Source organism: Chlorocebus sabaeus, chromosome 20 (assembly GCF_047675955.1).
Source record: "Chlorocebus sabaeus isolate Y175 chromosome 20, mChlSab1.0.hap1, whole genome shotgun sequence".
In the NCBI taxonomy this organism is placed as follows: Eukaryota; Metazoa; Chordata; class Mammalia; order Primates; family Cercopithecidae; genus Chlorocebus; species Chlorocebus sabaeus.
Window position 1 is genome coordinate 43,312,369 of NC_132923.1, and position 22,830 is coordinate 43,335,198.

The 22,830-nt window shown below is 41.1% G+C and overlaps 1 protein-coding gene across 6 annotated transcripts in view; it reads right to left on the minus strand.

The window, feature by feature from the left end:
• Nucleotides 1-19,684: 19,684 nt before the first annotated feature.
• Nucleotides 19,685-22,830, minus strand: part of CCDC18 (coiled-coil domain containing 18) — a 109,953-nt gene continuing 106,807 nt past the window's right edge. For all 6 annotated transcript variants that reach the window (XM_073008570.1, XM_073008571.1, XM_073008569.1 and 3 more), the window contains one exon: nucleotides 19,685-20,260. In XM_073008570.1, the coding sequence (XP_072864671.1) occupies nucleotides 20,246-20,260 (15 nt within the window). In that variant the 3' untranslated portion in view covers nucleotides 19,685-20,245. The remainder of the gene's footprint in view (nucleotides 20,261-22,830) is intronic.

The following is a 22,830-nucleotide window of genomic DNA, read 5'->3' on the forward strand; positions in this document are numbered from 1 at the left end:
TGAAAGTCCCATTCCTTTATTAGGTAGAGACATTTTAGCTCACATGGGGGCTGGCATCCTTATAGTCCCGGGACAAACTCTTTGTCTCCTCCTGGTGGAAGCTAATTTTAATCCAGAAGTGTGGGCAACTCAAGGAATAGGTTGAGCTGTAACTGCTAGGCCAGTCCAGGTCCATCTTAAGGATCCCAGTTATTTTCCTAACCAGAGACAATATCTACTAAAGCCAGAAGCTAGGAAAGGGCTAAAAGCCATTATTAATAACCTGAAGATGCAGGGGCTCATCAAACCTTGTAACAGTCCCTGAAGCACCCCAGTATTAGGAGTGCAGTAACCCAATAGGGAATGGAGACTAGTTCAGGACCTCCACCTCATTAACGAGGTCATAGTGCCAATTAATCCAGTGGTCCCTAATCCCTATACCTTGCTGACTCAAATACCGGAAGGAACTAAATTGTTCACAGTCCTAGATTTAAAGGATGTCTTTTTTTTTTTTTTTTTTTTTTTTGAGACAGAGTCTCGCTCTGTCGCCCAGGCTGGAGTGCAGTGGCCTGATCTCAGCTCACTGCAAGCTCCGCCTCCCGGGTTCACGCCATTCTCCTGCCTCAGCCTCCCGAGTAGCTGGGACTACAGGCGCCCGCCACCGCGCCCGGCTAGTTTTTTTTTGTATTTTTTAGTAGAGACCATTACATCATGAGTCTCAATACCTGTTTGGCTTTGAAGATCCCTCTGGCCAAACCACCCAGTTAACATGGGTGGTGCTGCCTCAGGGATTTTGATACAGTCCTCACTTGTTTGGACAGGCATTGTCAAAGGACCTTCCTGAGTTTTCTCATCCTCAAGTCATGGTCTTGCAATATGTGGATGACACACTGCTCTGTGCCCCAACTGAGGAAGCTTTTCAGGAAGGCAATGAAGCCCTTCTTAATTTCTTTTTTTTTTTTTTTTCTTTTGAGAAGGAGTTTCACTCTTGTCACCCAGGCTGGAGGGTAATGGTGCAATCTCGGCTCACTGCAACCTCCACCTCCTGGGTTCAAGCAATTCCCCTTCTTCAGCCCCCTGCGTAACTGGGATTACAGACACCCACCACCATGCCCAGCTAATTTTTGTATTTTTAGTAGAGACGGGGTTTCACTGTGTTCGCCAGGCTGGTCTCAAACTCCTAACCTCAGGTGATTTACCCTGCTCAGCCTCCCAAAGTGCTGTGATTACAGGCATGAGCCACCATGTCTGGCATGAAGCTCTTCTTAATTTCTTAGCCAACAAAGAATACAAGGCTTCAAAATCTAAAGCCCAGCTTTGCAAAACCTCAGTGAAGTACCTGGGTTTAGTGCTGTCTGAAGGGACCAGAGCATTAGAGGAAGAAAGGATTAAGTCCATTTCCTCCTTCCCCATCCCTAAAACCCTCAAGCAACTAAGAAGATTTTTGGGCATTAAAAGACTTTGCAGACTGTGCATACCTGGGTATGGTGAGATAGCTCACTCATTATGTCATCTCATAAAAGAAACTCAAGTAGCTAAAACTTATTCCTAACCTGGGAACCTGAAGTTCAAAAGGCCTTTACCCAGCTAAAGCAAGCCTTACTTAAGCCTTCCCATAAGGAAGGTCTTCAATCTTTATCAGAAAGGAAGGGAATGGCCTTGGGATTTTTTTCCTTTTTTTTTTTTTTTTTTTCAAGACAGAGTCTCGCTCTGTCACTCAGGCTGGAGTGCAGTGGCGCGATCTCTGCTCATTGCAATCTCTGCCTGCCGGGTTCACGCCATTCTCCTGCCTTAGCCTCCTGAGTAGCTGGGACTACAGGTGCCCGCCACCACGCCTGGCTAATTTTTATTTTTGTATTTTAGTAGAGACGGGTTTCACTGTGTTAGCTAGGATGGTCTCGATCTCCTGATGTGATCCACCTGCCTTGGCCTCCCAAAGTCCTGTGATTACAGGTGTGAGCCACCGCACCTGGTGGCATTGGGATTTTTAACTCAAGCCCAGGGATAGCTCAGCAGCAAGTGGGCTACCTGAGTAAGGAACCTGATTTGGTGGCTAAATGATAGCCAGCATGCTTCCAAGCAGTTGCCATGCTGGCCCTTCTGGGACCAGAGGCCTCGAAATTAATCCTGGGAAATGGCTTAACTGTTTATACCCCATATAATGTAGCAGGATTGCTGTTGTCTAGGGGGAGCCTTTGGCTAACAGACAGCTGACTTCTTAAATATCAGGCTCTGCTGTTAGAAGAGTCAGCAGTTCAGTTAAAAACTTGTTCTCACCTAAACCCAGCCACTTTCCTCCCCGAGGAAACGGGAAGCTGAACCTGACTGTGAGCAAGCTATGGTACAAACATACACAGCCAGGAAGGATCTCAGGGAAACTCCTCTAGAAAATCCAGACTGGACCCTCTTCACATATGGAAGTTCCTTCATAGAGCAAGGAGTCCATAAGGCAGGTTATGCAGTAGTCACTCTGAATGATGTTATTGGAAGTGTGCCCCTCATTCCAGGCACAAGCACTCAACTAGCTGAACTGATAGCTCTTACAAGAGCACTTGAATTAAACAAGAGAAATGTAACTACCATTTGCATTGATTCCAAGTATGCTTTCTTAGTCCTTCATGCTCATGCTGCCATTTGGAAGGAAAGACACTTTCTTACTGCTAATGGATCCCCTATAAAATACCATCAGGAAATTAACAGGTCATTATCCTCAGTTTTCTTTCCACAAGAGGTAGCAGTGATGCATTGTAAGGGATGTCAGAACGGAACAGATGAAATAGCTGAAGGAAATGAGTTAGCTGATCAGGCAACTACATCAGTGGCAAGGAAGTCTCAGAGCATCAACACATCTGAGGCTCCTCTAAACTGGAAAGGCTCCTTAAGAGAAAGTAAGTCTCAGTACTTGCCTGCAGAGATAGAATGGGTCATCTCTTGAGGGTACACTTTCCAGCCCTCAGGATAGTCTAGAGGATGGCAAACTCCACTTGCCAGCCTCCAGCAAGTGGAAAGCCCTTAGGATCCTTCACCAAGCTTTTCATTTGTCAAAGGATAAAACTTATCAGTGTGCCCAGAGATTGTTTTCAAGAGAGAACTTAAAGAAGTTGTTAGTGCTTCTGAAGTCTGTTTTAAAAATAATCCCCTCAACAGGTGGCTCCTTCTTCCTCAAACTCAAAGGATGGGAAGCTATCAAGGGGAGGACTTGCAGATAGATTTTACCCACATGCCAAAGGTGAAAGGCATCCAGTACTTCCTGGTATGGGTAGATACTGTCACTAACTGAGTAGAAGCATTTCCATGCCATACAGAAAAGGCCTCTGAGGTAATAAAACATTAGTTAATGTTGTTAGTTAGTTAGTTTATTACTCTGAGGTAATAAAAGTGTTACTTAATGGAGTAACTCCCCGCTTTGGTCTACATAAGTACCTCCAAAGTGACAACGGCCCCTCATTTAAGGCAGCCACCACATGGAGGGTCTCAAAGGCACTAGGCATACAGTATCATCTCCCTTGTACTTGAAGACTCCACTTCTCAGGAAAGGTAGAGAAGACAAACAATATTATCAAAAGACACCTCAGAAAACTATCCCAAGCAACTCACCTTGGGTCACTCTTCTTCCCATGGCTTTAGTGCAAGTAAGAAATATCCCTTTAAAGTTTGGTCTGAGCCCTTTCAAAATGCTGTATGGATGACCTTTCCTTGACAATGATTTCTTACTAGACAAGGAGACCTCTGAATTGGTTAAGCATGTAACCTACCTCTCTGACTCACTTTCAACAGGAATTAACTCAATTGGCAGAAGCCCAGTCCCAAGAAATAGGATTACCTTTGTTTAACCCAGGAGATTTGGTATTGGTGAAAGTTCTCCCTTCTCTCTTCTCTCTTTCTCTCCCTAAGTCCAAGCTGGGAAGGGCCTTACACCATTCTGCTTTCAACTTCCTCAATAGCAAAAGTTACAGGAATCAACTCCTGGATACCTCACACTCGAGTCAAAGCCTGGAAAGCTGAGGGAGCAAACCTGGAAAGCCAGAGGAACGTCCTGGATATCAATATGAAGAAATAGGAGATCTTAAGGTGAAAATTATAAAAGATAAGTAAATGACTGAGGGCCACTCATCCTACTCAGTCCCACCTTTACCTTACCAGGTACTTTCAGTCATTTCTACTTTTCCTCTTGAGATTCACAGTCAAATATTAGAATTTCTTTTTGACTCATATTTGCAGGGAGATTTTTATTATCCATGGGATTACATTTGTAACTTCATAGACTCCCAAAGGGAAATTCTGTATCTTTGTGAGCAAAATTTTAGATTGAAATTATCTACACTACCCATGTGGGAATTGTTATATCCACTCTACTATTTACAGTAGGACTGTAAATATACCATAGCACCCCTGGAGTATTTTATTTATTTATTTTGTTTATTTTTTATTTATTTTATTTATTTAATTATTATCCTTATAGCAGGGATAATAGTTACCAACAAGAAGTAAGTATGAAAGTTTTACTATCACTGAGTCTGCTAGGACCCTTTATTGGGTTTGGTAATATGTCACACCTTTTAGCTCCTACAATATCAACAGTGAACCCTAGCTATGCAAAAAAAAGGTTATAAAGAAAAGAGAGGATCTTGTATGGTAAAATCTTGTCCTAAAAAAAATACTGGTTGTTTAAAAAGAGGGATGTTTAGGACAAGTCAGAAAGTTTAAGCATGTCATAGATTGTCTGTGTAAGTCATAAAAGAATTAATAATTGCAGGAAAGATTTAGCCAGTTATACTCAAGCCACCCAATCCAATGCCACTTATCAAAAAAAGTGTTACTTTTATATCAACATTTCTGGTAAAGTACAGCAACATCTGGTGGAGGCAAACCAGTATTTAACAAATATCAAAGAAACTCTAGTCATGGTTATGGACTGTAGTATCCCCACTAATACTAGTAATCTTAATACTCATATTCAAACCCTATATTCCAAACCCTCTTGTAAAATTTATCACTTCTAAGGGAGAAGCTATTAAACTCCAAATGGTGCTGCAGACAGAACCATGCAGGGATATGCCTTTCCTGTTAAGACCCTTAGGTTAACCCAAGGAGGAGTTCTCCCCTGCTGTCCCCCAAACAACGCCCTACTTCAGCAGGAAGTAGCCAGAAAGAATCATCATTCAACACCCCCTAACAGCAGTTAGGATTACCACTCCTGGGGGAGGAAATATGATACAGGAGCTAGGAAGAAATTATTTAGGCAGATAGTGAGGGTAAAAGGAGTCCTTGGCAAGGCTTCCCTTTTTAACAAAAAGCAGTCCCCAAATACTTTCTTTTCTAACAAAGAGCAGCCTGAAAAATCAAACTGCAGACATGACAGGCATGGAAGGGTGAATGCTGGCAGCTGTGCCAATAGAAAAGGGCTACCTGGAGACCAGGTATGTTCAACATGGAGGCTCCATCATCCCTTTTGTCACCATGTGTACAGTAAGGAGCAGGCAACATGGCACTGGCCAGGTTTATTATGCATCTACAAAATAAAAGATAAGGGTGGGCTGTCCAGCTTCTTTGCATGGTATGCAAATGGCACAGCTGGTCTGACCAATCTTTCATGCCCTATGTAAACCAGATACTGCCTCCTCAAGCTCATCTATAAAACTTCCTGAATTTCACCACAGAATTGTCATCTCATTTTTCTCCAGGACCTCTCTCTGGGCAGAGAGCTCTTCTCTTTCTTACACCTATTAAACTTCTACTCTTAACCTCACTCTGGTGTGTCCATGGCCATAGTTTTATGTGACCGTGGGACAACAAACCTCGGGTATTACCCAGATGAATGTTGTTGCTCCAGTGGTATGATTTAATTTCCTGCTTTTTATTTTTTCTGTACCTTTTGCATGGCTTTGAGACAGGGTCTTGCTCTGTCACCCAGGCTGTAGTGCAGTGGCATAATCATGGTTCATTACAGCCTCAATCTCCAAGTATCAAGTGATCCTTCCATCTCAGCCTACTGTATAGCTGGGAGTACAGACACATGCCCCCAAGCCCAGGTAATTTTTGTACTTTTTATAGAGATGGGATTTAGCCACACTGCCCAGGCTGATCTTAAACTCCTGAGTTGAAGTAATCCACCCATCTTGGCTTCCCAAAGTTTTGGACCTTACAGTCACTGCACCTAACCTATTGTATGATTCTGATTTGAGGTTGTCATAAGGCTTGCAAATATCTGATAACCCATGATTTTAAATTGACAACAACTTAACACAGATTACATAAACAAAAACTAATAAAAACTCTACATTTTAACTTTCTCTGCTTTTTAACTTTTTGTTGCTTCTGTTTATATTTTATGGTACAGCCTATGCCTCAGAAAAGTTGTAGTTACTATTGTTTATTGGTTTATCTGTTTGTCTTTCTACCTAACATATGGGTAGTTTACACACTACAATTTACAGTGTTATTATAGTGTACTTACTATTACCAGTGAGTTTTGTACCTTCAGATGATTAAAAAGTCATCATTTTATTGCCCATTAATGTCATTTTATTTCAGATTGAGGTATTCCCTTTGGTATTTTTTTTTTTTTTTGGACAGGTCTGCTGTTAATGTAATCCCTCAGCTTTTTTCTGGGAATGCATTTTTTCCCCTTCACATTTGAAGGATATTTTCCTGGATATACTATTCTAGGCTAAAGTGTTGTTTATTTCCTTCAGCACTTTAAATATGTCATGCCACTCTCTCCTGGCTTGTTAGGTTTCCACTGAAAAGTCTGCTGAAGACATACTAAAGCTGCATTGTGTGTTATTTGTTTCTTTCCTCTTGATGCTTTTATGATCCATTCTTTGCCCTTGACCAATGGGAGTCTGATTATTAAATGTCTTAAGGTAGTCTTTTTTGGGTTAAATCTACCTGGTGTTGTATAATCTTCTTATATGTGAATATTGATATCTTTCTCTAGGTTTGGGAAATTCTCTGCTATTATCTCTTTGAATAAACTTTCTACCTCTATCTCTCTCTCTACCTCCTTTAAGGCCAATAATTCTTAGATTTGCCCCTTTGAGGCTATTTTCTAGATCTTGTAGGCATGCTTCATTCTTTTTTATTCTTTTCTTCTTTTGTCTCCTCTGACTATGTATTTTCAAATAGCCTGTCTTCAAGATCACTAATTCTTTCTTCTGCTTGATCAATTGTGCTGTTGACTCTGGGGCATTCTGCAGTATGTCAATTGCATTTTTCAACTTCAGAAATGGTTTGATTCTTTTAAAACAAAGAATTATTTCAATTTCTTTGTTATATTTATCTGACAGAATTCTGAATTCCTTCTTTGGTTTATTTTAAATTTCATTGAGTTTTCTCAAAACAGCTATTTTGAATTATCTGAAAGGAGACATATCTCTGTTCTCTGGGATTAGTCCCTGGTACTTTATTGAGTTCATTTGGTGAGATCATGTTTTCCTGGATGGTCTTGATCCTTGTGGGTGTTTTCTTGTCTGGGCATTGAAGAGTTAGGTATTTATTGTAGTATCCACAGTCTGGGCTTGTTTGTACCTACCCATCTTGGTATTCAGAAGGAATGCAGGTATTCAGAAGGCCTTCAGTGTTGTGATTTAAATTTTTGGTCACTGTAGCCATATCTACCTTAGGGAACACGTCAAGCACAATAATGTCATGCTTCTTGTAGACTCATAGAGGTACTGCCTTGGTGGTCCTGTATAAAATCCAGAAGAATTCTCTAGATCACCAATCTGAGACTCTTATTCTCTTCCCTTCATTTCTGTCAAACAAATGGAGTCTCTCTCTTTGTGCTGAGCTGCTTGGAGCTGGAGGAGGGATGATACAAGCACCCTGGTGGCCACCACTATTGGGACAGTACTGTGTCAGAGCTAAAGCCAGCAAAGCACTTGGTCTTGCCCAAGGCCCACTGCCTGGCTACTGCCTACGTTCACTCTTGGCTCTAGGCCTCCACAATCAGCAGGTGGCAAAGCCAGCCAAACTTGTGTCCTTCCCTTTAGGGCAGCAAGTTCCCGCAGGCTCTGGGTGGGTCAAAAGATGCCACCTGGGAGCAAAGGCCTAGATTTAGATACCTTAGGAATCTACCTAGTGCTCTATTCCACTGTGGCTATGCTGGCCACAAGACAAAGTCCTTCCCACTCTTCCCTTCCCTTTCCTTAGAGAGAGGAGTTGCTCCTCATGTTGACCACCAACACATGTCCACAGAGAGTAATGCCAGGCTACCACTGATATTCATTCAAGGCTCAGGGGCTCTTCAGTCAGCTTTTAGTGAATGCTGCCAGGCCTGGAACTCACCCTTCAGGGCAGTGGGCTCCCCTCTGGCCCAGGTTAGGTCCATAAATGCCATCCATGAGCCAAGGCTTGGAATCAGGGACCAAGAGCTTGCTTGGTGCTCTACCCCACAGTGGCTAAGCTGGTACCTAATCTCCAATACAAAGTCCTCTTTACTCTCCCATGTGTTTTTCTTGAACATTGGTAGTCTCTTTTTGTAGTTCCCACAGTTGAAAACATGTACTGGGTCATACCTGAAGCTAGCCATCTTAGAGTCTCATCTATGGTATGTACTACCTGGTTATCACTGCTGGTTATTAAGGGCCTAAGGACATTTTAGTCAAAATGTAATGAATCCTGACAGAACTGGGTCCTTCCCTTCAAGGAAGTAGGTTCCCCTCGGGCAAAGGGTGTATCTAGAAATGTCATATGGAAGCTAGGGTGGGAATAGGGGGCCTCAAGACACTGCTTGGTTCACTGTCCTACTGCTTGTATCCAAGTTGTGAGACAAAGTCTTCTTTATTCTTCCCTTTCCTCTCAAGTGAAAGGAAAGTCTCTCCTGGAGCTGTGAGGGGTGCTGACTGGAGTTGGGAGAGATGTGATGCAAGCAATTCCTTGGTCACTCTGGCATCTCACTGGGTTGCGTGAACCCCAAGTCCATTTGCTCACAGCACAGTACCAAGAGTTGCTCAGTAATTGCAATCCTTGTGGCCTAGACAGCCTTTCAAGTGTATTTAGGATACCAGAGCACATTAGCTTGCAATGGTGAGGCCTGTTGAAACTCAGGGTATTAGTCCATTCTCATGCTGCTAATAAAGACATGCCCAAGAATGGGTAATTTATAAAGGAAAGAGATTTAACTGACTGACAGTTCACCATGGTTGGGGAGACCTCAGTAAACTTACAATCATGGGAGAAGGGGAAGGAAACACATCCTTCTTCACATGGCAGCAGGAAGAAGTACTGAGCAAAGAGGGAAAAGCCCCTTATAAAACCATCAGATCTCATGAGAACTCACTCACTATCATGAGAACAGCAGTACTTCCTACCAGGTCTCTCCCATGACATGTGAATTATGGGAACTACAATTAAAAATAGATTTGGTTGGGGACACAGCCAAACCACATCATTTGACCCACTGGCCCCTCTCAAATCTTATGTCCTTTTATTTCAAAACCAATCATGCCTTCCCAACAGTTCCCCAAAATCTTAACTCATTCCAGCATTAACCCCAAAGGCCAGGTCCAAAGTCTCATCTAAGACAAGACAAATCCTTTCTGCCTATGAGCCTGTAAAATTCAAAGCAAGTTAGTTACTTCCTAGATACAATGGGAGTACAGGCATTGGGTAAATGTATCCGCTCCAATTTCTCCTGTTTTGGGAGAAATTGGCCAAAACAAAGGGGCTACAGGACCCCTGAAAATCTGAAATCCAATAATTCAGTCATTAAAACCTAAAGTTCCAAAATGACTCCATGTCTTTGACTCCATGTCTCACATTCCAGTCATGCTGATGCAAGAGGTGGGTTCCCACAGCCACGGGCAGCTCTGTCCCTGTGGCTTTGCAAGGTACAGCCCCACTCCTGCCTTTCATGGGATGGTATCGAGTGTCTGACTTTTCTGAGAGCATGGTGCAAGCTGTCAGGGGATCTACCATTCTGGGATCTGGAGGATGGTGACCCTCTTCTCACAGCTTCATTAGGCAGTGCCCCAACAGGGACTCTGTGTGGGGGTTCTGACCCCACGTTTCCCTTCCACATTACCCTAGTAGAGGTTCTCCATGAGGGCCTGGCCCCCTGCAGCAGACTTCTGCCTGGACATCCAGGCATTTCTAGACATCTTCTGAAATCTAGGCAGAGGTTCCCAAACCTCAATTCTTGACTTCTGTGTACCTGCAGGCTCAACACCATATGGGAATTGCCAAGGCTTGGGTCTTGTACCCTCTGAAGCCATGGCCTGAACTGTACCTTAACCCCTTTTAGCCATGATGGGAGCAACTGGGAGGCAGGGCACCAAGTCCCTAGGCTGCACAGAGCAGGGGGTCTCTGGGCTTATCCCACAAAACCATTTTTTATTCCTAGGCCTCTGGACCCATGATGGGAAGGTCTCTGACATGCCCTGGATATATTTTCACCATTGTATTGTTAACATTCAGCTCCCTGCTACTTATGCAAATTTCTGCAGCAGGCTTGAATCTCTCCCCAGAAAATGAGTTTTTCTTTTCTACCTCAAGGTCAGGCTGCAAATTTTCCATACTTTTATGCTCTGCTTCCCCTTGAATGCTTTACCACTTAGAAATTTCTTCCACCAAATACCCTAAATGATCTCTCTCAAGTTTAAAGTTTCACAGATCTCTAGGGCAGGGGCAAAATGCCATCAGTCTCTTTGCTGATGCATAGCAAGAGTGACCTTTGCTCCAATTCCGAATAAGTTCCTTATCACCATCTGAGGCCACCTCAACCTGAACTTTATTGTTCACATCATTGTCAGCATTTTGGTCAAAACTATTCAAGAAATCTCTATGAAGTTCCAAACTTTTCCACATCTTCCTGTCTTCTGAGCCCTCCAAGTCTCTAGGAAGTTCCAAACTTTCTTACATTTTCCCGTCTTCTTCTGAGCCCTCCAAACTGTTTCAACCTCTGCCTGTTACCCAGTTCCAAAGTCACTTCCACATTTTCAGGTATCCTTATAGCAGCATTCTACTGGTACCAATGTACTGTATTAGTCTGTTCTTATGCTGCTAATAAAGACATGCCCGAGATTGGGTAATTTATAAAGGAAAGAAGTTTAATTGACTCACAGTTCAGCATGGCTGGGAAGGCCTCAGGAAACTTAAAATCATGGTGGAAAGGGAAGGAAACACATCCTTCTTCACATGGTGGCAGGAAGGAGAAATGTCAAGCAAAGAGGGAAAATTCCCTCATAAAACCATCAGATCTCATAAGAACTCACTCACTATCAGGAGAACAGCAGCATGGGGTAACTGTCCCCTGATTCAGTTACCTCCCACGGTGTCCCTCCCATGAAACATGGGGATTATGGGAACTACAGTTCAAAGTGAGATTTGGTTGGGGACACGGCCACCACATATCACTCAGCTTCCAACTGCTAGAATGGGTGATTCCCATCTGGTTAGGGCTAGTCTAAATACTCCCTTTGTGGGCATTGGCTGAATTCTGGCTGGTGCTTGCATCACTGAGTTCCAATGCAAAGCCCCAGAATCGCTGCATTCTCCTTCTCTCCCACAAGAGCACAGATTCTCCCTGTGCCATGCAGCCTCTGCCTGGGGATGGGAGAGGAGTGGCATCAGCAATACAAGACTGTCTTTCCCACCCTCTTCAGTGCCTCTTTCAGCAGTATGAAGTTAAAAACCAGGTATTGGGAGTGCTCATCTGCTTTTTGGTTTGTATGAATAATTTTTTTTTTGGTAGATAGTCGTTATATTTGATGTTCCTGAAGGAAAGATGATTGGTGGAGGCTTCTATATGGCTATCTTGATGTGCCTTATTCTTTATTGTTTTTTTCTATTTCATTAATATTCACTATGATCTTTAACATTTCCTTTCTTGTGCTTCCTTTGGGAAGCAGTTTATTCTTTATTTTCTACTTTCCTAAGGTAGAAGCTGAAGTCATTGAGACCTTTCCTCTTCTCTGATATGAGGAAGTCTCCAATTGTTATGAAAAATGGAATTATAAAATATAAAACTTTTAATTCTCAACATAAGTTCCATTAAATTCAAGACATTTTTGTACACAACAATCCCCACCATTTAGTTTCTCCTTAAAGAACTGAGGCTCCTGAGAATTTAATAATGTCAATACAGTCTTTTCTACATTATTAACTGAAGAGAAATGGGTGCTCTTTGTAGATTTCTTTAAAGATTAGGGAACACAAAGAAGTCAGAAGGAGCCAAATCAGGACTGTAGGTGGATGCATAATGATTTCCCATAGAAACTCACAAAATTGCTCTTGTTTGATGACAGGAATGAGCAGGAGCATTGTCCTGGTGGAGAAGAATGCTCTGGTGAAGCTTTTTTGTGGATTTTTATACTAAAGTTCTTGTTAACTTTATCCTCCTTTAGAGAAAAGGTATTGCTTTTTCTTTTTCTTTTTTTTTTTTTTTTTGAGACGGAGTCTTGCTCTGTCGCCCAGGCGGGAGTGCAGTGGCCGGATCTCAGCTCACTGCAAGCTCCACCTCCCGGGTTCACGCCATTCTCCTGCCTCAGCCTCCCGAGTAGCTGGGACTACAGGCACCCGCCACCTCGCCCGGGTAGTTTTTTTTGTACTTTTTAGTAGAGACGGGGTTTCACCGTGTTCGCCAGGATGGTCTCGATCTCCTGACCTCGTGATCCACCCGTCTCGGCCTCCCAAAGTGCTGGGACTACAGGCTTGAGCCACCGCGCCCGGCCTAGGTATTGCTTTTTCACCGTGACTGGAATGCAGTGGCACAATCAAAATTCACTGCAGCCTTGAACTCCAGATTCAAGTGATCCTCCCACCTCAGCCTCCTAAGCAGCCAATGTGACAGGCACATACCACGATGCCTGGGTAAACTTTTATTACTTTTGTAGAGATGAGGGGGTCACACTGTGTTGCACAGGCTGGTCTCAAACTCCTGGCCTCAAGTGATCCTACTGCCTTAGCCTCTGAAAGTGCTGGGATTACAGGCATGGGCCACTGCACCTGCCTAGACGTATGTTATTTAATTTCCAAAAATTAAGGTTTTCCCAGATACCTCCTTCTGCTATATGTTTACAATTTAACTCAACATTGTGTTCAGACAACATACTTTGTATGTCTTAGATCCTTTTGAATTTACTCACTTGTTTTATGTCCTAGAACATGGTCTATACTGGTAAATGTTTCCTGCATAGTTTAAAAATATATCTTCTGCTGTTGTTGGATGAGGTGTTCTAGCAATGTCAGGTTCAACTGTTTTACGTTGTTGTTCCTGTCTTCTATATCTTATTATTTTTCAGGATACTTTTTCTATAAGTTATTGAGAAAGGTGTATTGAAATATCTAAGTTTAATTCTGGATTTGTCTATTTTTCCTTGCAGTTCTATTAGCTTTTATATCACACATTTTGAAGATCTGTTATTAGTTACATATACACTTAGGATTGTTGTCTTCTGGATCACTTGACCTTTTTGCCCTTATGAAATTACCCTCTTTATCTCTGGTGATATTTGTCCTGGAAAGAACTTTCGTGTTAATATAGTCACTCCACCTTTATTTTATTTTATTTTTTTGGTTTGTTTGTTGTTTTTGGTTTTGGTTTTGGTTTTGAGACGGAGTCTTGCTCTGTTACCCATGCTGGAGTGCAGTGGCGTGATCTCAGCTTACTGCAACTTCCACTTCCTGGGTTCAGGTGATTCTCCTGCCTCAGCCTCCCGAGCAGCTGGGATTACAGGCATGCACCACCACGCCCAGCTAAGTTTTTGTATTTTTAGTAGAGACAGGGTTTCACCATGTTGGCCAGGCTGGTCTTGAACTCTTGACATCAAGTGATCTGCCCGCCTTGACTTCCTAAGGTGTTGGGACAACAGGTGTGAGCCACCATGCTCAGCCCCACCTTTATTTTGATCAGTGTTAGCATATCATATTTTTCAATCCTTTTAATCTATTTCTGTCTTGCACTTCTTGTAGGTAGTATTGTTTCTTGTAGGTGGCAGAGAGCTGAGTCTCATTTTTTGATACAACATGATGATCTCTTTTAATGAAGATGGTTATGCCATTTACATTTAATATGATTATTGATTTGGTTGTCTTTATTCTACCATTTGCTATTTGTCTTCTATTTGTCCCAGTTATTCCTTTCTCCCTTTTCACTCTTTTTCTGTCTTCTTTTGGAAAAATTACTTTTTGTGATTCCATTTTATTTTATTTTTGGGTTTATTCACTATAACTTTTTGTTGTGTTATTTTAAAAGTTACTTTAGGGCTTTTTAATATAGAACATTAACTTATCACAGTCTACCTTCAGGTGATATTTCACTCTTATACCTGAGATAAGATATAAGAGCCTTAAAACAGTATGCTTCTGGCCAGGTGTGGTGGCTCATGCCTGTAATCCCAGCACTTTGGGGGGCCAAGGTGGGTGGATCACGAGGTCAGGAGATTGAGACCATCCTGGCCAACATGGTGAAACCCCATCTCTACTAAAAATACCAAAATTAGCTGGGCATGGTGGCGTCCATAGTCCCAGCTACTCGGGAGTATGAGGGAAGAGAATCACTTGAACCCAGGAGGTGGAGATTGCAGTGAGCCGAGATTGCGCCACTGTAATCCAGCCTGGCAACAGAGTGAGATTCCATCTCAAAACAAAACAAAAACCAAAAACAGTATACTTCCATTTCCCTCCTCACAATCCCTATGCTATTATTGGAATAGATTTACTTTACATAGATTATAAACCCCACAACACACTATAGTTTCTAGTATAGTATTCAAGAGGTTTGAAAACTTTTTTTTAGAATTTTTGTTTCCCCTTGTCCCCCTCCCCTCTACCTTTTGTTTTGTAGGGACTTCACTTAGAAGTATATTAGGTCTCTTGAAGATTTCCTGCAGCTGGTTGATGGTCTGCTCACTTGTTTTTCTACAATTTTTTGTTTCATTTTGATAGTTTCTAGTTTTGTATTCATGTTCATTAATCTTTCCTCTACAATATATAATCTCTGGTTCATCTCATCCAATTTATTTTTCATCAAATATTGTTGTTTTAATCTCCCAAAGTTGTGTTTCTTTTTTTTGTTTTCCATGTCTCTACTCAACATGTTCAGTGTTTCTTCTAGCTTCTTGAACGTATAGAATACAGTTGTAATAATTTAGTGGCCTTGACTACTAATTTGATCATCTATGTCTTTTCTGGTTGGTTTAGATTGCTTTTTGTCATTATTGGGTCATATTTTCCTGTTTCTTTCCATTCCTGGTAATTTTTTAAAAGAGATGTGGTCTTGCTATGTTGCCCAGGCTGGAGTGCAGTGCCTCCTCACAGTGTGATCATAGCACACTAGAGCTTTGAACTCCTGGGCTCAAGTGATCCTCCTGCTCAGCTTTCTGAATAGCTGGGACTACAGCTGCACCACCATTCCTGGCCCTGGTAACTTTTGATTACACACATTCTGAATTTCACATTATTAAATAGTTTACTCCTATAAATATTCTTGAGCTTTTGTTCTTGGGCATGATTATTTGAAAACAGTTTTATCCTTTCAGATTTTGCTTTAAATGACTCTTAACTAGTACCCAAGAGACATTTAGACTAGGCTTTATTTCCCCATTATTGAGGCAACATTCTTGAGAATTCTACCTGATGCCCTGAAAATGATGAGATTTTTCTCACTCCTAGTCATGGAAACAAAAACTGTTGTCAGAGCTTTCTGAGCTCTGAGGATTGTTCCAATTATTCAAGTGGTTCTTTCCCTTGTCTTGTGTAGTTTCCTCACATATAGTCACTGATGATTTCTCATCTGAAAATTTGAGGGAGATCCTTTCATTTCCAGAGTTCTCTGTATAGCTCTCTCCTCTCTAATACTGTGCCCTATGAATTCTAGCCTTCTTAGCCTCCTCAGATTCCTATCTCTGCCTCTTCAACTCAAGGTCACAGCCTAGAAACTTACTCCAGGTAATAAGCTGGGAGAAATAAAGGGTTCACCCCTCTCTCAGAAACCACTGTCTTTTGTTGCTTCATGTCCAGTATTTTAAAACTGTTGATTTGAAGCTTTTGTCAGGCCTTTTAATTTAGGCAGCCTGTATGCACTGATGACCCTCATATTTAATAGCAATCTGCTTTTTTTGTTGTTGAGATGGGGTCTTGTTCTGTTGCCCAGCTTGAAGTGCAGTAGCGTGATCACGGTTCACTGCAGCCTTGAACTCTCAGGTTCAAGAGATTCTCCTACCTCAGCCTCCTGAGTAGCTTGGACCGCAGGCACACATCACCATGTGCAGTTAATTTCTTAATTTTTTGTAGAGATGAGGTCTCGCTATGTTGTTCTTGCCTGTCTTGAACTGCTGGGCTCAAGCATTCCTCCTGCCTTAGCCTCCCAAAGTGTTGGGATTACAGGTGTGAGCCATCATTCCTGGCCTACAATATGTATTATATATATATGGTCTCGCTCTGTTGCCCAGGCTGGAGTGCAGTGGTGTGATCTCTGCTCACTGCAACCTCTGCCTCCTGGGCTCAAGCATCAAGCAATCCTCCCACCTCAGCCTCCTGAATAGCTAGGACTATAGGCACACACCGCCATGCCTGGTTGATTTTTTTGTTTGTTTTGGTAGAGACAGGGTTTCACCATGTTGCCCAGGTTGGTCTCAAACTTCTGGGCTCAAGCAGTCCTCCCACCTTGGCTTCCCAAAGTGCTGGAATTACAGGCATGAGCCACCATGCCTGGCTCTATAGTATTCTTTAAATGTCAGTTAAGTCAAATCAGTTTGATGTTATTCATAACTTCTCTATCCCTGCTGATTTTTTTGGTCTCTTATTCTTTTAATTACTGAAAACTGGAGGTTAAACTATCCCACTATGTGGATCTATTTGTCCCTTTAGTTCGGTTAGATTTCACTTCATGTGTCTAAAGTCTATTATTTGGTATATACACATTTAGGAGTATGTCTTCCTATTAAATGGATCCTTTTACCATTACAAAACATCCTTTTTTAATCTCTGGCAAAACTCATTTTTTGACATCTACTTTGTCAGATATTAATATAGCCCTGAAGTGTTTTTTATGCTTGTTTCCCTGGTACCTTTGTCCATACTTTAAACTTTCATTCTATTGTTGATATGGTTTGCTTTGTGTCCCACCCAAATCTCATATTGAATTGTGATCCCAAGTGTTGGAGGTGGAGCCTGGTGGAAGGTGATTGGATAATGGGGCTTGTAGCCCCTTTGTTTTGGGCCAATTTTTCCCTTTTGGAATGGGAGCATTTACCCAATGTCTGTACCCCCATTGTATCTTTGAAGTAACTAACTTGTTTTTTATTTTATAGGATCATAGGTGGAAGGAACTTGCCTTGTCTCAGATGAGACTTTGGACTATGGATTTTTGAGTTAATGCTGAAATGAGTTAAGACTTAGGGGACTGTTGAGAATGGATGATTGAAGTTTTGTGTGAGAAGGACATGAGATGTTGGAGGGGACATGGTTGGAATGATATGATTTGGCTTTGTGTCCCCACCCAAATCTCATGTAGAATTTTGAACCTGAGTATTGGAGGTGGGGCTTGGTGGGAGGTAATTGGATCATGGAAGTGGTTTTTAATGGTTTAGTACCATCCCCCTAGTGCTGCCTCATGATAGAGTTCTCACAAGATCTGTTTAAGAGTGTGTAGCGCTTCCCCCTTTGCTCTCTCTTCCTTCTGCTCCTGCCATGTAAGACATGCTGACTTCCCATTCACCTTCCACCACGATTTTAAGTTTCCCAAGGCTTCCTGAGCCATGCCTCCTGTATAGCCCGTGGAACTGTGAGTCAATTAAACCTCTTTTCTTTATAAATTACCCAGTCTCACGTAGTTCTTTATAGAAGTGTGAGAACAGTCTAATACAGTTGTCCTTTTAAAAGTGTGTCTCAGCCTTTCTCATGGCAAATCTGCCTTCTTTTGGATCACTGTTCCCCTACATAAGGATTTTTCTCTCTCTCTTTTTAAGATATTTCTGTGTTTGGTTTACAGAATTTTCACTATTATATGACTAAGCAGGAATTTTTTTTTTTTTTAAATCCTGCTTAGGGCTTGTTGAACTTAGAAAATCTACAGGTTGTCATCTTTTCACCACATTTGTGATATTTTCAGCCATAACTATAAGAACCTTTTTTCCTGCCTCATTTTCCCTTTCTTTTCCTCTTAATACTGTCATACAGGTCTTAGATGCTCTTTTTATATTTATTCAATCATATTCTCTTTGTTCTTCAGAGTGGAAATTTACTATTTATCTGCTTTCAAGTCAACTGACTTTTCTGTCATCACCAATCTGCTGTTAAGCCAATATTGGGAGTTTTAAATGTTCAGATAATATTATTTTTGGTTCTAGAGGTCCCATTTGGTTATTTTACCTCTAAACATCCATTCTCAGTTTTCTTTTCTGCCTGCCTCTAACATATTGGGAATCCCTGGTTTCTACCTTGTCCCATTCATTGATTTCTATTTGTCTAAGATTCCTCCCCATCTATTCACTCATTATGGCCATCTCTTCCTTTAAATCTTCAAAAATATGAATAATAAGGGTGGGTCTTTCCCATGCTGTTCTTGTGATTGTGAATAAGTCTCATGAGATCTGAGGTTTTATAAAGAGGCGTTCCCCCACATATGCTCTCTCTTACCTGCTGCCATGCAAAACTTGACTTTGCTCCTCCTTTGCCTTCTGCTATGATTGATTGTGAGGCCTCCCGAGCCATGTGGAACTGTGAGTCTATTAAACTTCTTTTCTGGCCAGGTGCAGTGGCTCAAGCCTATAATCCTGACACTTTTGGGAGGCCGAGGTGGGTGATCACCTGAGGTCTCAGGAGTTCAAGACCAGCCAGGCCAACATGGTGAAACCCTGTCCCTACTAAAAAATACAAACTATTAGCCAGGCATGGTGGTGGGCACTTGTAATCCCAGCTAGTCAGGAGGCTGAGGCAGGAGAATCGCTTGAACCTGGGAGGCGGAGGTTGCAGTGAGCCAAGATGACACCACTGTACTCCAGCCTAGGTGACAAAAGCAAAACTCCAACTCAAAACAAAAACAAAAGCAAAACCTCTTTTCCTTTATAAATTACCCAGTTCTGGGGTAGGTTTTTTTTGTTTTTTTTGAGACGGAGTCTCGCTCTGTCACCCAGGCTGGAGTGCAGTGGCATGATCTCAGCTCACTGCAAGCTCTGACTCCCGGGTTCATGCCATTCTCCTGCCTCAGCCTCCCAAGTAGCTGGGACTACAGGCGCCCACCACCATGCCCAGCTAATTTTTTTTTTTTGTATTTTTAGTAGAGAGGGGGTTTCACTGTGTTAGCCAGGATGTTCTTGATCTCCTGACCTTGTGATCTGCCCACCTCGGCCTCCCAAAGTGCAGGGATTACAGGTGTGAGCCACTGCACTTGGCCAGTCTGGGGTATGTCTTTATTGGCAGCATGAGAACAGACTAATACAAGTGCCTAGAATAGTCACTGATAAACAGTAAACTGACTCAATGAAAATCAGCCATTATTAGTATAATTATAAACCTCTGGCAGAATGAGTTACAAATTTATGCTAATTTTAAAAATTAAGTATTACCAAAAAAATTAGCAAATAATAGTCTGATTAAGAACTGACATGCCTCGCCTCTCTTCCTTTCTCTGCCATCATGGTGTGTGCTTGACTCTGCTTCTCGCCATGTCTTCTCACAAGACTTTTGGGATTAAGCAATTGCTGGCCAAGAAACAAAAGCAAAATTGTGCCGTTCCCCAGTGGATTCGGATGAAAACTGGTAATAAAATCAGGATTTTATTAATAAAATAAAACCAAAAGGAGACAATGGAGAAGAACCAAGCTGGGTCTATAAGGAACTGAACATGAGATGGCAAACATATTTATGCTGTCTGAAAGTCACAATCATGTTACCATATCAAGGTGAAAATGTCACCACTATCTGGAGAGTTTGACATGTTTTGTTGGGAATATATTTTTTCTCTCTGCATCTGTTATGAACGCATTGGTTGGCTAGGTTCAGTAGTAAATATGTGAGGCCTTTCATTTCAAAAACAAAAAAAATTTACATTTCTCAATGTACTTATGCATTTTAACAATGATTTTTATATAAAAAGCAAAGGAAAGCAGCAAGTTTAAGCCAAAAAACAATAAATAAAATAATAAATTTTCTTTAAAAATATAATTAAGTTTTAGTGGGGATTTCTTTTAAAATATTGAAATATAAAATTTATTCAAAAGCAAAATAACAGCTTCTATGAAGTATGAGCTACATATAATAAGTAAACACAGCACAGTACCAAAAATTCCATTTTTTTCAACATATCAGTATCTTCTTTTAATTACACATTTTCTCCCTGGAATAATGCAAAATAATAGATTAATATTTGAAATATTCCTAAGCTGATTGAGCATTAAAAGTTTACTATAATAACAGGAGTATAATTTAAAGCAAGAGAAATATTTAGTCTACTGAAAAATATGAATCATAAAAACTCAATAATGAACCACATGAATATAGAATGCAGGCCGGGCGTAGTGGCTCACGCCTGTAATCCCAGCACTTTGGGAGGCCGAGGTGAGTGGATCACCTGAGGTCAGGAGCGAGACCAGCCTGGCTAACATCGTGAAACCCTATCTCTACTAAAAAATACAAAAATTAGCTGGGTGTGGTGGCGAGTGTCTCTAATCCCAGCTAGTCAGAAGGCTGAGGCAGGAGAACCACTTGAACCTTGGAGTGGGAGGTTGCAGTGAGCCGAGATGCACCACTGCACTCCAGCCTGGGAGACAAGAGCGTAACTCCATCTCAAAATAAATAAATAAATAAATAAAATAAAAAATAAAAGCAAACAATTCTGGCTGAATGAGGTGGGTGTGAATATGAGGTTAAACTAATTTTAAAACTCAAAAAAGGAATGTAAAAATAACATATTTAGGCATCACTGTCACATTATCGTTTGAGAGCACAATAAACAAGGATGAATAGCTACATGAAAAAAGTCAATTAAAAAGGAAGATTAAAAGAAGAAAAAAGGGCAGAAAAAGAAAAAGACAAAAGAGAATTGGTTGCATATAAAAGCAGTTGAACATAAAGTAGAAAAATAGAGGAAAAAGGCCCAGGGGATTTTAAAAAATATGGGCCAAATTTTCTTGTCATACCTTCATCTTTCCTGAGGGTGTGAATTTGAAAATATTATCATGTCTCTAGGTATTACCTGTACTCCTGGTTTAATATTTTTTATCTTTGTTTTCCCTATAGCTAATTTCCTAATTTATTTTTCATCTTACTGCACGATATATGTACCATATCTTGAGAAGTACAAATAAGCAAAATAGAAGTAATAACTTCTTATAAATTCCTAATAAATGGTGAATTAGCTAATTAATCAGTATTCACAACACTTCCACTGCTCTAATCCAAAACAGGATTAGAATAAGAGTTAATGTGAAGTCTCTGAACTTGCTGATATTGTGTTCTAAATTGTGTACACGTATAATTTTTTGAATTCTTAAGCTTTTGTTAGTCTGAAAGCAGAACACTGCGGTGTTAAGAGACTTTACTCTCAATGGAAGTGCCAACGTACTTAATCATTAGGAAAATAGTATTTGGGCTGCAACACAAGAAAGGGAGCTAACACTTATTAAACACTTCTCATGTATCGATTTCCACATTCTTTCCATTGTACCAGTGGACTTTAAGACTGCACTTTCTCAAGCACAGCTGGATTTAGGCCAGCTGATACCCTCTGCACAGCCCAACAATGGTGCCTCCTGGCCCTCCCACTGCTTTAAAAAAATGCTTGAGTCCTTTAGACAAATCAGTTGATGAGTCAAATGCTATCCAGACCAAGCTAGCTGGTTTTGAAACTCACACCATGTGTAAAGAAACAAATGTAATACCTGATGACACTTTCAAATGAAACTTTTAAACTTTTGTCACTCACCATACCACAGAAAATGATTTTTCAACAGTGCAGATCAAATTTGAACATGGCAGATAAAGACCATTACTAAAAATTCTACTAAAGTCAAGTGTGGCAGTGAACGAATTAAGAAGATTATAGCTAGGACAAATAACTCTGTGGCATTTCCCTTAGTCCCCTATGCTCCTGCTTATTTTCCTTAATGATTAATCCAGGGCTGCTCTGGAGCTTTTGCATGAGCAGCCATGAGTAGATTTAAGTAACTGGGTAAAGGTCAGACATATCCTACCCCCAATCAGATAAACTACCTTTGTTATCTATTTGACATACTGGATTTCTTTATAACATTTTATTTAAATAATAATTTCTTTGGTTTAAGAGTTTTAAAATTCTGCTTTTAAATAGGAGACCAATGCAATGTCATACTTAAGTGGTGGGTGAAATAAGCTGAGGACCTGAACTAGGCTACAGATCATTTAAAAGGCTACAGATCATCCCAATTTAACTAGGCTACAGATCATCCCAATTTAAAAGATCTCTTTCAGGCCAGGCACAGTGGCTCATGCTTGTCATCTCAGCACTTTGGGAGGCCAAGGTGGGTAGATCACTTGGGGCCAGGAGTTCGAGACCAGCCTGGCCAACATGGTGAAACCCCATCTCTACTAAAAAATACAAAAATTAGTTGGGCATGGTGACACAGGCCTGTAATCCCAGCTACTTAGGTGGCTGAGGTATGAGAATTGCTTGAACCCGGGAAGCGGAGGTTGCAGTGAGCTGAGATCATGCCACTACACTCCAGCCTAGGTGACAGCGCAAGATTCTGTCTCAAAAAAATAAAAATGCATCTCTTTCATTAAATTTTACAGAGTAGTATATATTTATTAATGCAACATACATGTAAATGACTATGAGGTGGTCACTGAGGCTCATGCACTATAAGAGTTCCATGTGAGCTTAAACTTATGAGTATTGACTGTGGTCAATGCATTTAAAACTTTACGTAG